Genomic DNA, 16,835 nt, shown 5'->3' on the forward strand with positions numbered 1-16,835 from the left:
GCAGTTCAAATTTTAAAAACAAAAGACTAAAAATAAGTGGTCAGCTTTAGGTCTTTTTTTAAACTATACCGCAGGAATTAATTTGCCAGGAATAAAAGAGACAATGCTGAGTTCATTGCTATTCCAGAACCATTCTGCACGTCTGTGGAAAGCAGAGTTAATACTACCAGTACCTACTGCGTCTCGAAGGGATCTTTTGTGAGTTGAAATCATTTTATTTACTTTAGAAAAGCCCACATTATTCATAAGAATCGAATGTTGAGCCTGACTGTTATAGCAAAACAAAACAGACAAGGGTGTTTTAAATTAATCTGTCAGTATGGTGCTTTCCAGTGCTCACTTTGTTCATGCAGCCAGCAACTGATGTTAGCATGAATTTAAATAATTCTTCTTGCTTTGAATAATGACCATGAAAGTTGAGTAATGGTATCTAGGAAATATCCGAACTTTTGAGGAGCTGCCTCTTATCTAGGACTGTTTGCTTGCTCCCCATCTCCCCCATCTCTAATTGCAGGGAGGTGCTCCACACAGCATATAACTAAACATAATACAATTTGATTTGTGTTGCAGTGTTCTCCAAAGAACAAATCTGTAAAATTACAACATGTGAAAGCTTAACACAATGATATAAAATGGCAGTGGCACGGTTCATATCTTAAACTGACAGACTGATGGTGATTATTGCAAGGACAATGCCCTGCATATGTCAAACGATTTGCAAATAATTTATGTCACCTTATCCTCCATTATTGTTTTTGCAGAGGACATAAACTGTGTCACTAATATTAAACTGTCGGCAAAAAAAAGCCTACCTCAGCCCTTTGCTAGCTGAGAATGCAAAGACATCTGCACAGAGACAAACATGCATATGGCCATCATTTGTCCAACATCTTACACATTGTGAAGGTTTTTTACTTGAAATGCCAACCTATGTGGCAGATGATGTATGTGTTTCTTCAGTCCTGTGATTACCAGCACAGAGCTGCTCTGCAGTGCTCTTCACCTCATCAGTTCCACAAGCTGCACTCCAAGGTGTGTGAAACATTTGCAGGGAGATGGCATCTGACATGCAGCAAGGCAAAAGCATTCTGGTGTGAATATTTGACTCCAGATTTTGTTCAAATCAGGGTCAGATTCTGACCTGGAGAAATTAGTGTGGGTAGAGATTTAGCACTACAAAATAGCAATTTGAAAACTGGAATGAATATATTTTAAAGATGGGGAAGCAGAAGAAAGTGGTGCTGTCTCCTGGGTGACTCCCAAGGGGCTGTAAAGGAGAGAAGGGGGAGGGCTTTATAAATGACCTGGGCTTTATTCTTTTGGAAATAAGCAGAGGACAAGGCAATCTTAGTCATTTCTGTTTGTTAAGTTGCATCATCTCAACTGCCAGGTTCTTTGTTTAGGTTTTGATGGTTCATTTATTACTACCAAGAAATGCCTTTGAAGGGTGATTTTCAGAGGCTGTTGTGGTTTAAAAAGCAGCAAAGAATGCAGTGTGGTGCTTGGAGCGTGGAGCTGAGAAGGCAGCCTTCAACCTCCCACTCTAGATTTTGCCCTGCTCACATTTGGGACAAATTACTTGCAACTGCTGTGGCTTGACTTACTCTTATGTCAGGCAGGTTTTTCTGTGTGACTCATCCAGTTGGTTAAATTCACCAAGCATTTCATAATCCTCAGCTAGAAATCACTTGTTTGATTGCAGATCAGTGACATTTCAAAGAAGATGCATCAGTTTCTGTTGGCTTCAGTGCAAGAGATGGCTCCAAATGACTGCAGTGAGAAGGACAATGCACTGACAAACTCACTGAGCTAAGGACTGGAAGGGAGCTCCATTCTCTTACTGCTACTAGTTTTTCTTCTTTTGGATGCCTCATTTAAGCATTTTGCACTTTTAACCCCCTCAGGAGTGAAGAATCTTCTCCTTGCCCTTCCAAGCTTTTCTCAGCCTGTTTCTCAGTAAATCAGAGTTTATGACTGCATTGATAATTTTTTAGTCTTGTAAGACATAAATACCAATGAAATTTGAGAGAACTGCATTACCTATATGAGTTTTAATCTCACTTCCCATTCTTCCAATGCTGAATTTTGTCAACCTTAAAAAAATCCCTGTTAACAGCAATTACGTTGTTATTGGAATTGTTTGTGATTATTGAGTTAGAAAGCAAATTTTAGGCATTTTAATTTTCTGGAAACACAATGTTTTTCCTGTGGCAGCAGCTTTTGGACTCCCTATAGATACACAGAGCAGAGGATGTAAGCTTGTAGGGTGACTCTCTTTGCTTAAACAAATCCTTAAAAGGATGCTTGTTTCGCTAGTCGCGCTAAAAGGATTTTACTGGCACAAGAAATCTCTTTCGAAGCAGAGGGAGAAATAGAGTCCACAGGTGTGAAAACCTTTCCCAGGAGTGGGACCCTTCCCTTTCTCAGTGCAGGAAGACCCTGGAGCACCAGAAAGGGCAGGGGAATCACAAAGGATATCAGGGAGAAGGGGCAGCAGGATGGGCCCCAGGAAGATGCACTGAACCAAATGAAAGCGCCTCCATAGAAACAGGTCTGCAGGAGCTGTCCTGTGTGTGTCAAAAGCATTTCCATCAGATGAAGAGCAGCTATTTCCACAGCAGTGGTTTTGGGCTTTGCCTCAAATGTGCTTTGGCACAACAGCAAGACCTTTGCACTCACACTTGCATGTAATACACAAGTCATGGTCAGGCCTGTGGTCTTTACACACACATGCAGAAACCTACCTGTCTTTTGCAAAATACTATAACCTACAACAAAACATGCTGGAAAGTTTATTTAAGTAGATAAAAAACTTACCCTTCCCATAATGCCCCCAAACTACTGATCTTCATCAACTGGTTCCTTAAACATGCCACAACACAGACTTAAAGCTGCAAATGAAAGAGATCATGGTGATAGTCAGTAATCTCAGTTATACACTTCTTTGCTAGGAGGCATCGTAGATCAAGGTGCTATACACTTGTGAGGGAAGAAGCCAGTAAAAACTGCAGAGGAACTTTAGGGAGGAATTTACAGGAACTAAGTTAGAAACAGCAGTGGATCTAAAGAGAAGTTTTCACTGTCTTGACAAGAAAAGAAAGTGGCTAGCTCTTACCTAACAATCCAAGTGATAACAACTGAAAGATGAAGGATAATTTCCACAAAATAATCTCATGTAATAATTCTGTGTGTTGGTGAAAAAAACTGTTGATGTCAGCAATGAGAGAATGATGTAATCAGAAACAGATGCCTTCAAAATCAAGAAACCTGGACAAAATCGTACTTCATTGCCAAAAGTCGAAAGAGGTGTCACTAGCCATGAGAGTATGGCAGGGGCAACCTGAGATGTATGACTAGGGAGGTGGATTTGCTGTTGACAAAATTTTGGCAGGAAGAAGTGATAGAAAATGTAAATTCATGCTGAGAGAAGACGGCCTTGGAAGAGATAGATGCTCTGAGGACTGGGTGATGCCACAGTTTGGCCAGACCAGCTGGGTGACGATTGGTCTTTCTTGCAGGTGTACAGAATTTGTCATGGCTAAGCTTCACTGGTTCCTCCCCACGGTACCTACAACAAGGTTCATTCAGATACATTCTGGTGACTTCTTGCTTAGCCTCAGAAGATGGTCTTTTGTTTGCAGCAAGCCATTTACTGCTGCTTTTATTTTCTATGAATGATCATCCTCTTCATTCTTGTTTCAAATCTTTTTAAGTGAACTGAGAACACAAACCTTGGAAGACTGATGATTGATTTGAGCAGTGATTGTAGGGAAGGTGACCATTATGCCCTACATTCCTAAGATCTTGAATTTTCTTCTTAAATGCAGAATAAACTTCTAGGTATAAAATAATCTGGATGAGAAAACATACACGAGACACAAAGCTTACTTACAAAAAATATCTTTATTGACAAACTGGGTTACTGTCAACCCAGTACTGTCGAGCAGGGCTACTGTCAGGAGAGGAGTGAGTTCATGTTGACCTCTCATGTCAGCTCATCGTTTCAAGTCAGCTTCTGAGCACACCAGCTTGTATACAGGAGTTACTCTGGCTGCCACAGATGTCATGTGTGGCATGGATGGCAGTCCATCTGTGTCAACAGTGAGAAGTTCTTTTTCTCAACTAGCACCAAATTTGAGGTCTGCAGCAATAGATGGGAATGGCTGATACTCTCTATGGAAAAAGCCTGTCCTTTCTTTCTAGATAATGAAGTACTTGGAGCCAAAAGGAGTCTCTAAAGCTCTCACTGTTCAAATTTTTTTCTTGTAAATCTCAACAAGCAAAGAATCAACAACCAATATTTTCAGAGGGGAGGCATCTCTCTCCCAGGCTTTCTTGACCATAGTCAAGGCTAACACTCAATTTTTACCTCTCATTTATGAACTCAGGAATAAGCATTTCTGTGGGCACTGCTACACAGTAGTTCCTCAGCTCCCCACAATGGCCTGTCAGGGAGGGGATGTGGTGTCACGGTGATTTGGTGGCTTGGGGTTGTAGCAGCACACACAAACTTCATTTCAATGCAACCATTTCTGTTTAGGCCACCCCTTTCTGTATGTGAGATACATGTGAAATAGACTTGATCAGCAATAATTTGTGGGCCCTTTTAATCCCATAGGTACCTAATGGCCCTAGTATGGATACAGCTACCTGGGTGTGAACTTCACTCTACTGATGTCACCAATTTTGTTTCCTGCACACCTGTTATTGCCTTCACACAGTAGTATTTTGCTGGTAGTTGTTCCTGTGGCAAAACCTTCCAGCCTAGACAAGCCCAAGAAGCTTAAAGTCTCTCATTTCTCTCAAGGCAGTTGCACAACAGGCCTCAAGCTCCCTGCCAAATCCTGTTTTTTTACAAAGTTGGCACTGGGGACGTGAGCCAAGTATTACAAACCTGTGAAGCAGATGAGTGTGTGTTAGTCAGTGAATGACCAGGAAGTTTCAAACTGCATCGGGCTAGAGCCTGACTTTGCTAATGCTTTCTACTTCCTACTCCTACTTTTGTCCTAAGATCAGATAACGAGTATAAGTTTTTCTTTGTAACAATTCATTAATCAGAGAAATGATCCTTGCTGGTGTTTAGATGTTTTACTTAATTTGGTACTTCTGGCCTGCTGCCCCAGTAGTGCCAAAATTATTATTTCTCACCCAGCAGGTGATAAATAACAACTTCAGTCATGATTAATACCATGAATTTCTCAACCTGACTAATGCAAAAAACTTCAAACCTGCAGAACAAGTGGGTGCTAATTGTTGTGAGAGCCATTGGAGCTGCACTCTGCTTATAAAGAAAGAAAGCCACAGGAAATGAAGTGTTTTCTAGCAGCACAGCTGATCCTAAGAGGCATCATTAAGTGCAGCTCAGCAGCATTCTCCATGTGTAGGGCTATGCTAGCCTCTTTTTTTTCCACAACACTGAGCATTAAGTACATTTGAGAGGCAGGAGATTGCCAGGTTATTTTTCTTTCCCTGGAGAGGAAAAGGGGAAATAAAACAAAAGGCAGAGAAAACAGCAGTTTAATATCTCATTAACACCACGCAATACTAAAATTTTTGTAACTGATATGTGAAAAGTGATAGAGCAAAAGCTGCTCCCAACAAAGCCCCTTCACATGTCTCCCTTAAAATCTCATCACATTGTAAAAGGCAGCATCAAGAGGCTACCCAGTCAAGGACAACTTGTTTCAGAGGGGGACAAGAAAACCAGAAGATGAGGAAGGACTGTCAGCTGGAAACTATGATCCAATACTGTAACTTAGCCTGTGGCTGAGATCCTGGCCACTTTCAAATCACCAGCTGGTTTGCTACAGCCTGTGATGGAGCAGGATGGCTGCTCCTTTTCCTGTGCTGTACTTAGAGTGGCACAGGACACACAGGATCCACAGTCCAGCTGTGCGTACAGTGCTGTGCTGGGAGGCAAATGAGACCTTCACATCCCAAAATCCAGCAAGGGTATGAGCAGCTGTGCTGAGCAAGATTAGTCCATTCCACAATCCTAAAGAAGCATTTCAGGAATGGAGAAGCAGTCCTGTTTTCACCAGGACTTTCCCAATTGTTTTAGCTCCATCAGGTAAAAAAAGTATCTTCTACTTTCCAACTTGAGCACCTGCCTATGAAGCTAATTACTTGTAGAATGAAAAGACTATGAGAAGCAAACCACAATGCTCAAATGATTTGTACTCAGACTCAGTTATGTCCATTCACTTGTAGCTCTGAGAGCTTTTGTGACTTTGTGTGCTGTTTCGGTTGGGTAACTCCTGCACTTCCTGGTGGGGCATATTCAGAAGGTGAATGATAATCCATAGTACAGTTGCTTCTGACATCTTTTTCTGTTAGAAACCTAAATTTTGTCTTAATTAAGGGAAACTTTAGAAGTTCCAGCTATCTCTCTTCATTCAAAATAGCCTGTAGGAACTTTATATTTTTGAGCCTGAAAAGCTAGGAGAGAAAATCATCATCCCTACTGTCCTGCTATGTAAGACAAACCATAGGCCTGATTCCTGTCCCTGGTGCAGTAGCCATGTTTCAGTCATGGGAGATCTTCTAGAAACACCCACAACTCAAGCCTAAAATTCTCACAGACTGCACATGCACAGCCCTGTCTTCTAGAAGGCCACTCAGAGCAGCAGGAAGCCCTCGCTACTTTGCCTGGGAGACGGCAGGTCAGTGTCTTTGCTCAATCCCCTTGTGAGAAACGCTATTGCATTTGGGCTGCTTTGGGGATTTTTCTGCCCTTAATTTGTTTTACTGCTGGTGTTGCTAAAACTTTTCATTCCTTTTCCTGAACTGTGTCCAGCATTTCAGGAGCAATCAGTCTAAGGGTCCTTTGTAGGACTGCAGCTTCACTCAGTTAAAGCACAGCTTGCCAAGGAAGCATTGGTCCTTGGAGCTCAGCCCGGTCTGCTCCACAGCACCAGTCGTGCTACCAATGCCACTTATAAAAAGCATAATGGTTTCGTGTATTTAAGAATTTATGAAGTACAAAGTAGGTCTTTTGGCTAGGATTTTAATAGCTATTTTCAACACAAAGTCAAGATTTTCCTTCTAAGTTTAGGGATCACCAAGAATGAGGTGCAGCCTGAACTACAAACATGCCATACAGAAAGAATCCTCTTCCATCAAGGAATGCTCTTTTCCATTTAAATGAAATTATCAAAGTCACACACAAGGAATGAGGGGTGGTTAAACTTTCAGAAACTTGAGAGCTCAGTCTCTGCTTGTCCTCTCACTCCAATATTGAAAACTCGATGTGATTTGCCTGTCTCTATCCTTAAGTGGAGTCTGACTAGCTCAAGTAAATTTACACAAACTTTGCTTGCAAGAGATCAGTATCTTTTGCCCAACCACTTCCACAGCATTTATTTTCTAGATTAAACATTTAAAGCAGGTTAATGCATATTGCTCTGTGGGGGGTTTTTTTGTGGGTTTTTTTTTTTTTTTACTACTCTGAAGTTATAAAGATCACTGTATGTTACTGCACAAAATTTGCAATAACTTGCTGCTCAGCATTCAAGGTGGTGTATTACCACAGCTTGCTCTGCCTCACCTTGCCAGAATACAGAAAGTTTCATTCAATGCTGTTTCAAAGCAATTGCTGTAATTTGGTTACAAGGTGGCTAATGGCCACTGCAGCCTTGGAACAGCAGGAACACATGCCCACCTGCACTTTTTGTATAAAAATTGATAGGTTTAGAAATCCATTAAATAAATTACTCCTGTAGTTTACTGGGAGCAGAATTGCTAAAACAACAGAAGCAAGCTTAAAATCTTTCCTCATGAATGGTGCTCTGCAAATAGTGAGAGGGTAAAAGACCAGTTAATTACTCTGGATTAAGATACTTGAGTTCTCACACAGGATTTCCCCATCACCCTGGAACACTAACTTCAGTCTGTGAGTACTCAAAGTAGCATGTATCACAATGTTCTCTCCAAACTTTAAAACAAAAAAACAAAAACAAAACAAAACAAAAAAACCACAACAAATTCTTCTCCAGTTTTTTTCAGGAGTTGAATTAAAGCAGCAAGTTTGAAAGAAATATCCGAGTTCTCAGCTAACAACTGCTTTAATAGCAGAAATGGTCACTAAGCAGTCAAGGGCTAATGGCGTTTAGTTTTAAAAAGTATTCAACAGAGAGACTTTAAGACTCAAATGCAGGACAAGGGCAATTTACGTCTCCTGGCAAGAGTGATTTGATGAAAGACTAAAGACACCCCTACACACTAAGAGGATTTGACTGCAGTAGGATTTAGGACTGTTATATTAAAAAGCAAGCAGTAAGAATTCAGCTCTGTTTTCCAGTCCAGCTGGCAAGAGTGGTCACCCACAAAAGCAGTGAGTAAGCAGGAGTGGTGCAGGAACCTGTCATGGGAGATGCAGCCAGTCCAAGGCATGCAGCTGCTTTCTGCTCAGTTTTAAGAGAGAAGGAAATGGCAGCCAAAACCTCATGACCATTGTATAACCAGTTCAAGCCATTAAGTGTTCTGACACTGAAGCATATAGCCAACAGAACATATTTCAGACTAAGAACACAATGGTTCCAACAAGCCAAACAGCCTGAGCTGGTTCCCAGTTGTGCCCATGACTTCCTGAGTGCACAAGGTTTGTTTCTGCCACCAGCATGTTCCTGGTGGTACTTTTGGAAAAGCACTAAGTACAACTGACACAGCAGAACAGAGCAGTACCATTTAATGCACTCGAAATAATACTAATCAGATCAGTCCTTGCCTACACACAAGAACTCTCCCTTAAAAAGTTCAGTGGAGCCAGAGTTTCTGGAGCACCACAGTGATACTTCTTTGTTTATTTCTGTATCATTGTGGCTACATGTAAGAAGAATAATACAGAGAACCAAGACATGCCAGCCACAGGCTCACAGTGAGTCCTTTTTCTATGAGAACCACATCTGATAGACCAAAGTTCAGAAGCAATGTTAACATACTGGCAGAGGGAATAGTGAGGCAGACGATTACCTGGCAAATTAGCTTCTTAAATAAATAGCAGGACAAGCTGAGGATTAAAACTGGGAAACTACAGGAAGAAAAAAACTATAATCAAAAAACCAAAGGTGGATGAGAGATAAAAGCAGAAGTAAGACACACACAAGACGAAGGACTGACAGCCAGAAGCTACTTTGATGCAAAAATAGGAACTGACTGAGTAAGATCGCATGAGTTGTGTACTACAGAGCTCCAAGACATCTTTTTCACCCAATTTCTAAATAAGTTTTAGCTCAGGCAGACAAACTTTAAGATCTCTAATGCATACTTTCATTCCCAGCTTAATAATTCTAACTAGTTTACAACTTTCTTCCAAGTATCCTGTCAAAAGGATCCTACTCGGGAACTACATAGACATTAAATTTAGTAAAAAAAGGCGTTTAGAAAGATCAGAGATCAACTTTCAGTGTTTTATTTTTTTGAAACGGATACAATATTTTTCCAAGGTGACTTTAGAGTACGTGGCATACAGGCTATTAAAATGGAAACGCTCATACAGACATTTCAGCTCAAATGTGCACAGTATATTCTACAACACAAGAACTGGATTTACCACTTTTTTTTGCTCCAGAATAATTTGGCAGCTTCAAAAAGCTAACACACGTTTCCATTCTCAAAATCAATTTATTGAACAATGTTGTACCCAAACTGCAGCATAATCCACCCCCAAGCACCAAGCTTATCTCAGCAAGGACCTCTTGGAAGATCGGGCTGCAGTTGCAGAGCTGTCTCTCTCATGGCCCTCAAAGTACTGCTGCTCTATTCGCCGACAAAACGCTGTGAGATTGCTGTAGTTCTTCACCTTTTCAGAGAGTTCATCAGTGATTAGTTGAGTAGTAAGGATTGTGAACAGATGTCCAAACACCAGAGCATCTAATTCAGTTGGTCTGTAAAAAAAAAAGACAGAAAAAAAAGACAGGTATTTTGGAAGACAAGTCCGGACCAAGAAAAACCATGCTGTTCTGAGTAACCTTTAGATAGCCATGCAGTCTAAGAGTGGGGATGAAATCAAGCAAGGCTGAACCAAATGCACGAAATCCGTGTATAAGATATATTAAGAATCCTACTTGTTCTCAGGATGGCATTTTCCTTGCTTTAGGGAGCTTGGAAATGTGGAAATAACATCTCTTAGATCAGACAGACTTACTGGTCTAATTTCAACCCATGCTACACCTTTTTTAGTCCTGTAACAAGGGTGAATGCTTATCAGGTGTTTTGTGGCTCTTATTTTTCTTCTGCAGATGTGCATTTAAAAAATCCAACTATTACCTCACAAGGGGGAAAAAAAAGGAGACAAGTGGAAGCTTTCGACTCCCATTCCTTTTTTTTGTGCTCTGCAACAGTTCAGAACTATTCAACCAACAAGAAAGGAAGTTCCAGGGTGGCAGCAGCTGGAAACTTCTCTTTTCTGAAAGGGGATTACACAGAAGAAAACAGGTATTTTGGGAATGTTGTAGGTGTGACCCTTTTGAATTGTCACCTTGGACCTTCAAGTAGTCCGTGTATATAATCAGTCCACGTACAAATAGTTTTTTTTTTCAAATATATTAAGAATTTCAGACTCTCCCTTTACTAATGTTCAATATATGCAGCATGAAGCTTTCCTAAGTGATAAATTTTCACCTTTTTATTTGTGAATCTCTAAGCACTCTCCAATGGAGATATGGATCCCTGCATAGCAAACTTTAATCTGTCAGAAAGAGGCCGCTTTTCTTACTTTCCTCCCAAAGACTCACATAAGTCACAGACCGGAAACTACTGGACTAAAAACACATATTTTCTTAGTATTATTTCAGACAGCTCAACAATTTAAAGGTTGAAACTGTACCAAAAAAGCCTGGTTAACTACTAACCAACACAAATTCCCCAAGTAACAATTCTTTAGAAATACAGAAAGAAAAAATAAGAGATACTAGGATTAATAAGCAAAGGAGAAGATGCAACTTAAAATTATCTTCTACAAGGCATATTTCTGTATCCTCTGAATTAAGACTACCCAACTAGTCTCAGCTTGGATCAGATTAAGAAGCAAAGATACATGCAGAAAAGTAACCAAATGCTGCCATTTGACAACATCTCCCTGTTCAAATGTAGCAAACTGAAACCCAGACCTGATCATTTCTAGACTGATCTATGCACAGGAGACAAGAGGGAGCTAGTATGATGTTATTTAAGTCTGTAACATTTCAAAAGTGGTAAATTATTGGGGAGAAAAAAAAATTAAGAGCGCATATTGCAATTGAAAGAAACCGGTGAGAGCAGAGGACATTCCATGGAGGTCAGGTAATTTCTTTTTTTTCTCCTGGCAATGTGAATCTTGGTTTTCACTTTGAATTCAGTTCTTTGTGGACCAGCTAGCTTCTCCCTCAGTTCTTAGAACTCACAGGCAGCTTCATGCTAATTCAGTTCATTCACAACTGCTTCTGATGTCAAGACAAGCTGTCCTGATCAGGTTGGCACAACATACATTCACTTCTCTAGCAGAGAATGTCACCCAAGAAATATTTAAGTAAAGCTTTAAATGTATAATTTTTAATAAGAAACTAACTATATAAAAGTGTACATTTGTAGCCTACATAAATTGTGGTAAAATCTGTAGAGAAGACAAGCAGGAGTAAAACGAAATCATAAATACAAAAAACTTACAGAAGCTTTCCCTTTAAAACCTTTAAATATTTATTCCTTAAATTTCATGTTTAGATTAGAGTCATATATTTGTGTTTTTTGCAACTAATCACACAGCATTAAAATAAAATAGGAGTTTTATATAAATACATTTGTATGTATGTGGGTATATACCTATATCTCATATTGCTGGATGCAATATTTCAATGAAGAGTAACTTACTGCTTATTGAAGAAATATGGTTGTGTTCCTAATCTCTGGGAGAGAGCATGACAGCACTGATCTACATCTTCAAGCACCTATCAAAACACACAAGAAAGAAAGATCCATATTGTCAGAAGTTACACCATTAAAAATAACCTCCTTATTCTATTTGCACTGACTGTGGGAACAAGGAATTTAACATGTTGGAATATCAAAACCTGTTAAAGTCAGTCAAACCTACAAAGCAGGCAGGTAGCCAAGTGTTACTTAATCTAGTATTTGATGTAAGGCAACTCTGATTAAGTGCTTCCCATAACATTTAGAACTAAGTTTAATGAAAGGTACTGACTTAAACCTCATAACCTGCCACAATCCCACAAAGAGAGCCTATGAGCATCACACAGGAAGCAGGGCACAGAACTTACAACCTATTTTGAGGACTATGGCCTAAACTAACACTGACAGAACTGAACACTTGTGGCAAAACATCCTTCCTCTCACCCCATCAGGTTGCACATAATTTAAGATTTATTGCTGCTGAAGGCAAACTCCTGATAATGTTTAAAGTACAGAATGCATTATATATGCATTTCACAACATCTGTTTCAGGAACATGCTACTCTCCAATGCCTATTAAAAAAGGAAATCAAAAGGAAAACAGGGTAAAGAAATAAGGTTCACTTTTCATACTTACCTGTTCAAGTGTCTTTCCAGCCCATCCGATGGCTTTCATCTTTCGCCTAACCTCCCACTGCTTCTGGTAGGACAAAATGCGGTTAAGAGGCCATGGATAAGGAGAGCCATACCTTGGGTGAGTAATCTTTGTTGAAAAACAGAAAGGTACTGCGTTACAATACAAGAAAATACAGATACCTCTCGAACAAAGCAGCTAACATTCAAACATTTCTCTCTGAAAAGGAGCTGTAGAAGAGAAAAGCAGTTTTGTGTATTCTGTAACTATTCGCACAGAATCCACTGTTTGCAGCATAACTATTTAAAGCTATTATTTCAGAAACATAAACAAAACCTGTATCTTTTCTTCAGTCAGCTCCCTCCAGGAACACAGCTTCCCTAAAATGCATATGCAAGTGAAATTTTATCATTAATGGTATAAACCCCCATGTTTCATTTATGAGTAGGGACTTGCAGTTGTGAACAGAAGTGTTTTCTCATTAAATTTTAATTAAGATAAATGCTGTGGAACCACTCACCTCCTCTACTGTAACATCATCACACCACTGGAGATAGAGCTAGGAAAAGAAAGAACACTTACTAAAACTTCCTAATAAAGGAGAATACAGAGACAATCATTTTTCACTAGCAGAATTTTCTTCCCTAAATTAGATTAAAATTTCCATTTCATTTCTTCTCTTAGACCTTTGATGTACAAAAGAAATTAAAACTGGGAGACAAAAGCCCAGTTTCTAGTTCTTACACCCAAACCAACCAAGCTGAGACCAAAAGCCTGCTCCTGTTGCCCACACCACATCCAACTGAAGGCACAGGAGCCCTCAGCTCCTCAGTCACCTCCATCTTCCCAGCGCTTCCAACCCTGCTCCTACACCAGGACTGAGTCACCTGAACTGGCCACAGGCACTCAGTGCAGAGGATCCCAGGCTCAGAGCACACACAGCTTGCACATGGGAACAGTGACAGCAGAGTGCCTGGCCAGCCAGGGGGTGTGGTAGGACCCCAGGAACCACTGGCATTTTCTGGTCAGTTACTTCCACAGCAGTTGTGACACACTTGACATAGATGAGGGGAGTCACTCGGGTCTACAGGAACAGGTCAACAAGCAATCCACAGTGTAGAATTTATTCCTGTCTCTTTTCACCACAAAAGCTGACGACCTAATCTAAGAACAGCACTACTTCCACTACAGGGAAAAATCCTAAAGCTTTCTTGCCTACAGTCACTTATGTAAGTGTGTGGAGTTACTAGGGTTTGCTGTACCTCTGCTGTCAAGAGCATATTATTGACCAATTCCATGTAGGCTTTCATCTCAGCTTTTTGGACTTCATCCAATCCATCACTGAGGGAATGGCCCTAATGGGAAAAAGAAAAAAAAAACACACATGTAAGAACGGGTGTTGGAATATTCAGCAACATATCACACAAGGCCCTTTAACATCAATGAGCTTTGGCTCAGATCCTAATTTCTTACATAGTTCAATAACAAATTACATATTAAATTTTTACCTACAGTATCCTTTACGATTAAAACCAAATCATCATAATGTAATTAATATAATCTATAAAATATCTAAGTTAATCTACAAGAAATTCAGACTATTATCAGTTATAGATGAACACACTTTGAGCACACAACCTCCTGGTTAGTACATCCCTATGGCAAGAAGTAAACACAAATCCACATCCGTGATATGAACTCAGCTTCTCAGTGAAAACATGGCATTTTTTAAAATAGAAGGGAGGGCTGGGGGGTGGGAGAATAAAGGCAAATTTGAATACTATCTGACATTTCAGGATTTAAAACAGTCAATTCTGGGTTTAAGACCTCTGAGACCTAGAAACAAAGCATGTAGAAAAACAGCCGCAGAAACTGGCACTGGTATGCAGCTATCCTGCAAAGAATTTACTTGTAGAATTTGAGGAAATGACAAAGAAAAAACATTTTCACCTCACGAACTCCCGTCCACAATATCTTTCTTTTAAAACAGCACTAGAGTCCTATATTGTTTTAACAAATTCAGTAACATTCCAGAAAAGCACACTTAATCAGTGCAATGCTAAGCAGGATTAACATTCGCTAATTAATGAAAACAATGTACTATTACCTTGGCTTTTACAAACTGGACTATGGGCCCAAGTTCAGATACTACTTGATTTCCCACATGAATAAAGGGTACTTTGCCTGTAAAAGGAGAAATGTATTGTAGCAATGAGACAAAGAGTGGTGAAGAGAGAGAAGGGAACAAATGCAAACCTTCTCTGAATTATCATTAAACCAATATTTAAACCATAAACCAATATTCCAAAAGGAAACTAGGTAAGTGAGTCAAAGTGAGTAAAAACAGTAAAGGACTCCAGGAGTAAGAGCAAAAAGAATACATGTAATTCTGCCTACATTTAAAATTGAAGCAGTATCATTTTCCCTCTTGTGCTCCTTGTTTTCAGAAGAAGTGTTCAGACCTAAATTACAACATTAGATGCCAGCAAGTGTGGACATGAGGTGTAAGTGGCAGAGACGCCACAGCATGTAACTGTCATCAGTCCTAGTCCTACACATGCAAGATGTAACTATGTGCCTGGATTCAGCATTTCCAAGCTCTACTTACTAACAAATAATTCATATACTTGCATATTTTGCTGTTTTTCACTCCTGCCAAGCAACTGTTGGTTTTGGGTATTTTTAAAATAGCCTCATTTCATTATTTTAACCAAAAATATCAGTACCAGCAGTAGAACCCAGATAGCTGGCAGACATATACTGATAGGCACTTCCATATGGCAGTCATCAGCCAGAGCCAGGTAATCACTAAATATGGACTTCCCTACGCAACAAAAGTATCTGGGAGAGAGTGCAAGGATCGCCAGAATGAATTCTGTAATTCTTTCTGATTTTAGGCAATATTCTGAAGCTGGAGTCTGGGCATTTTTAGGCAGTCACCTCCAACAAAAAAAGGCTGTACCCTTCTAATACTTAACTTTTTGGTGGTGGGTTTGGATTTTTTTCCAGGCAGTCTCATGGATCTGAGGAAGATTTAAAATCATCTGTCACCCTTAATAGTGACAATACACCCTTAGGTCTCCTGTATCCTGGCAATCAACTCACACACAGAGTAACAAAAGAGAACCTTTTCTCCAATATTGTTTTGCTTCAGCAATAGGAAAATATAACATCATTTCCTGGAATATTCCCTGGATGCAGAAAATAAAGCCACTTTTGGACACATACGTCTTTCTGCTTTAGGACATTTGAGAGAAGGTTTCCACCAGGCTCTGAACTGTGTGAACACTTTACACAGGTTACACATAGTGCCAACGTTACTTTGCATTTCACTGTTTTGATTGTTTGCGGAGGAGAAGCTGCTCTGGAGAGGAGGGGGAAGGCAACCCATACACAGTAGCACGGCACAACTGTTATCAGCAAGACAAGGCTAGTTGCCATGGTACCAAAATGGAGGTATAACACAGTAATCTAAATGAAGGCCACACTTACCAGATGGGGACATGTACTCGGCGTTTGCCCTGCAAATCACCCGGATTGGCAGATTGCACATTTGCAAAAAGGCCTGCAAACAAAGAGTCGCATTTGAAAAGCATTAATACACCAGTGGCAAACAAATGTGGTGTTCTCAATACATCTGACTGTGTTAGCTGTTTCCTAGCACACATTTATGAAGTATAGTTCCTTGCATATTGTTTTTACGAAGAAAGAAGGGTTAGTAAAAGAAAAACAAAGGCGTTTTAACTTCATTAGACAACTGTTTATCATTCAAACGCTGACTGGAATTCTTCTAATGCAGTTTCAATCTATTTTTACTGTTTTTTCAAGATGGGAAAAGAAGCAGTATCTGACAGACATAATTAGTGCTGTGGCTGTACAAAATTGAGTGACATTTTGCCCCTTTTGAAAACCACAGTATACTCATTTCTCCTGGCTAAAGCTGGCTAGTCAAGGTAATGTTGTGTAACATGGCAAACACATATGGCGTCTTCCCACATTATAATTACAATAGCTGCCAGAAATTTTGCTCTATGATACTGTCAAAGCACAAGTCTGGTTTGGGACAAAGTATTATTTTTATTTATGGGATTCATGGAGAGCATAAGTGATCAATTTACCTTTCCCTTCTACCTGTGTTCTTAGATTCAAAGCCTTCTCAGAAGGATAACAGTTTTTGTCAGCACTTGCCACTACCACAAAATCCATAGGCTGTTTCTTTTGAAATACCAAAATGTCAAGAAAAATATTTGCAGTTTGGACAGAACACGGCAAATAAGGAATCTCTTAATCTCTAGACTCTCACAACTCAGCTCAGTCC

General features: G+C 39.9%; 1 protein-coding gene across 1 annotated transcript in view; it reads right to left on the minus strand.

The window, feature by feature from the left end:
• Nucleotides 1–9,393: 9,393 nt before the first annotated feature.
• Nucleotides 9,394–16,835, minus strand: part of MTX2 (metaxin 2) — a 31,620-nt gene continuing 24,178 nt past the window's right edge. Inside the window, exons 4-10 of the mRNA XM_014880226.2 lie at nucleotides 16,010–16,082; nucleotides 14,625–14,701; nucleotides 13,780–13,872; nucleotides 13,038–13,076; nucleotides 12,521–12,646; nucleotides 11,845–11,921; nucleotides 9,394–9,884 (exon numbers count right to left, since the gene is read on the minus strand). Coding sequence (XP_014735712.2) covers nucleotides 9,677–9,884; nucleotides 11,845–11,921; nucleotides 12,521–12,646; nucleotides 13,038–13,076; nucleotides 13,780–13,872; nucleotides 14,625–14,701; nucleotides 16,010–16,082 — 693 coding nt within the window. The 3' untranslated portion in view covers nucleotides 9,394–9,676. The remainder of the gene's footprint in view (nucleotides 9,885–11,844; nucleotides 11,922–12,520; nucleotides 12,647–13,037; nucleotides 13,077–13,779; nucleotides 13,873–14,624; nucleotides 14,702–16,009; nucleotides 16,083–16,835) is intronic.

Source organism: Sturnus vulgaris, chromosome 7, assembly GCF_052056855.1.
Source record: "Sturnus vulgaris isolate bStuVul1 chromosome 7, bStuVul1.hap1, whole genome shotgun sequence".
Taxonomy (NCBI): domain Eukaryota; kingdom Metazoa; phylum Chordata; class Aves; order Passeriformes; family Sturnidae; genus Sturnus; species Sturnus vulgaris.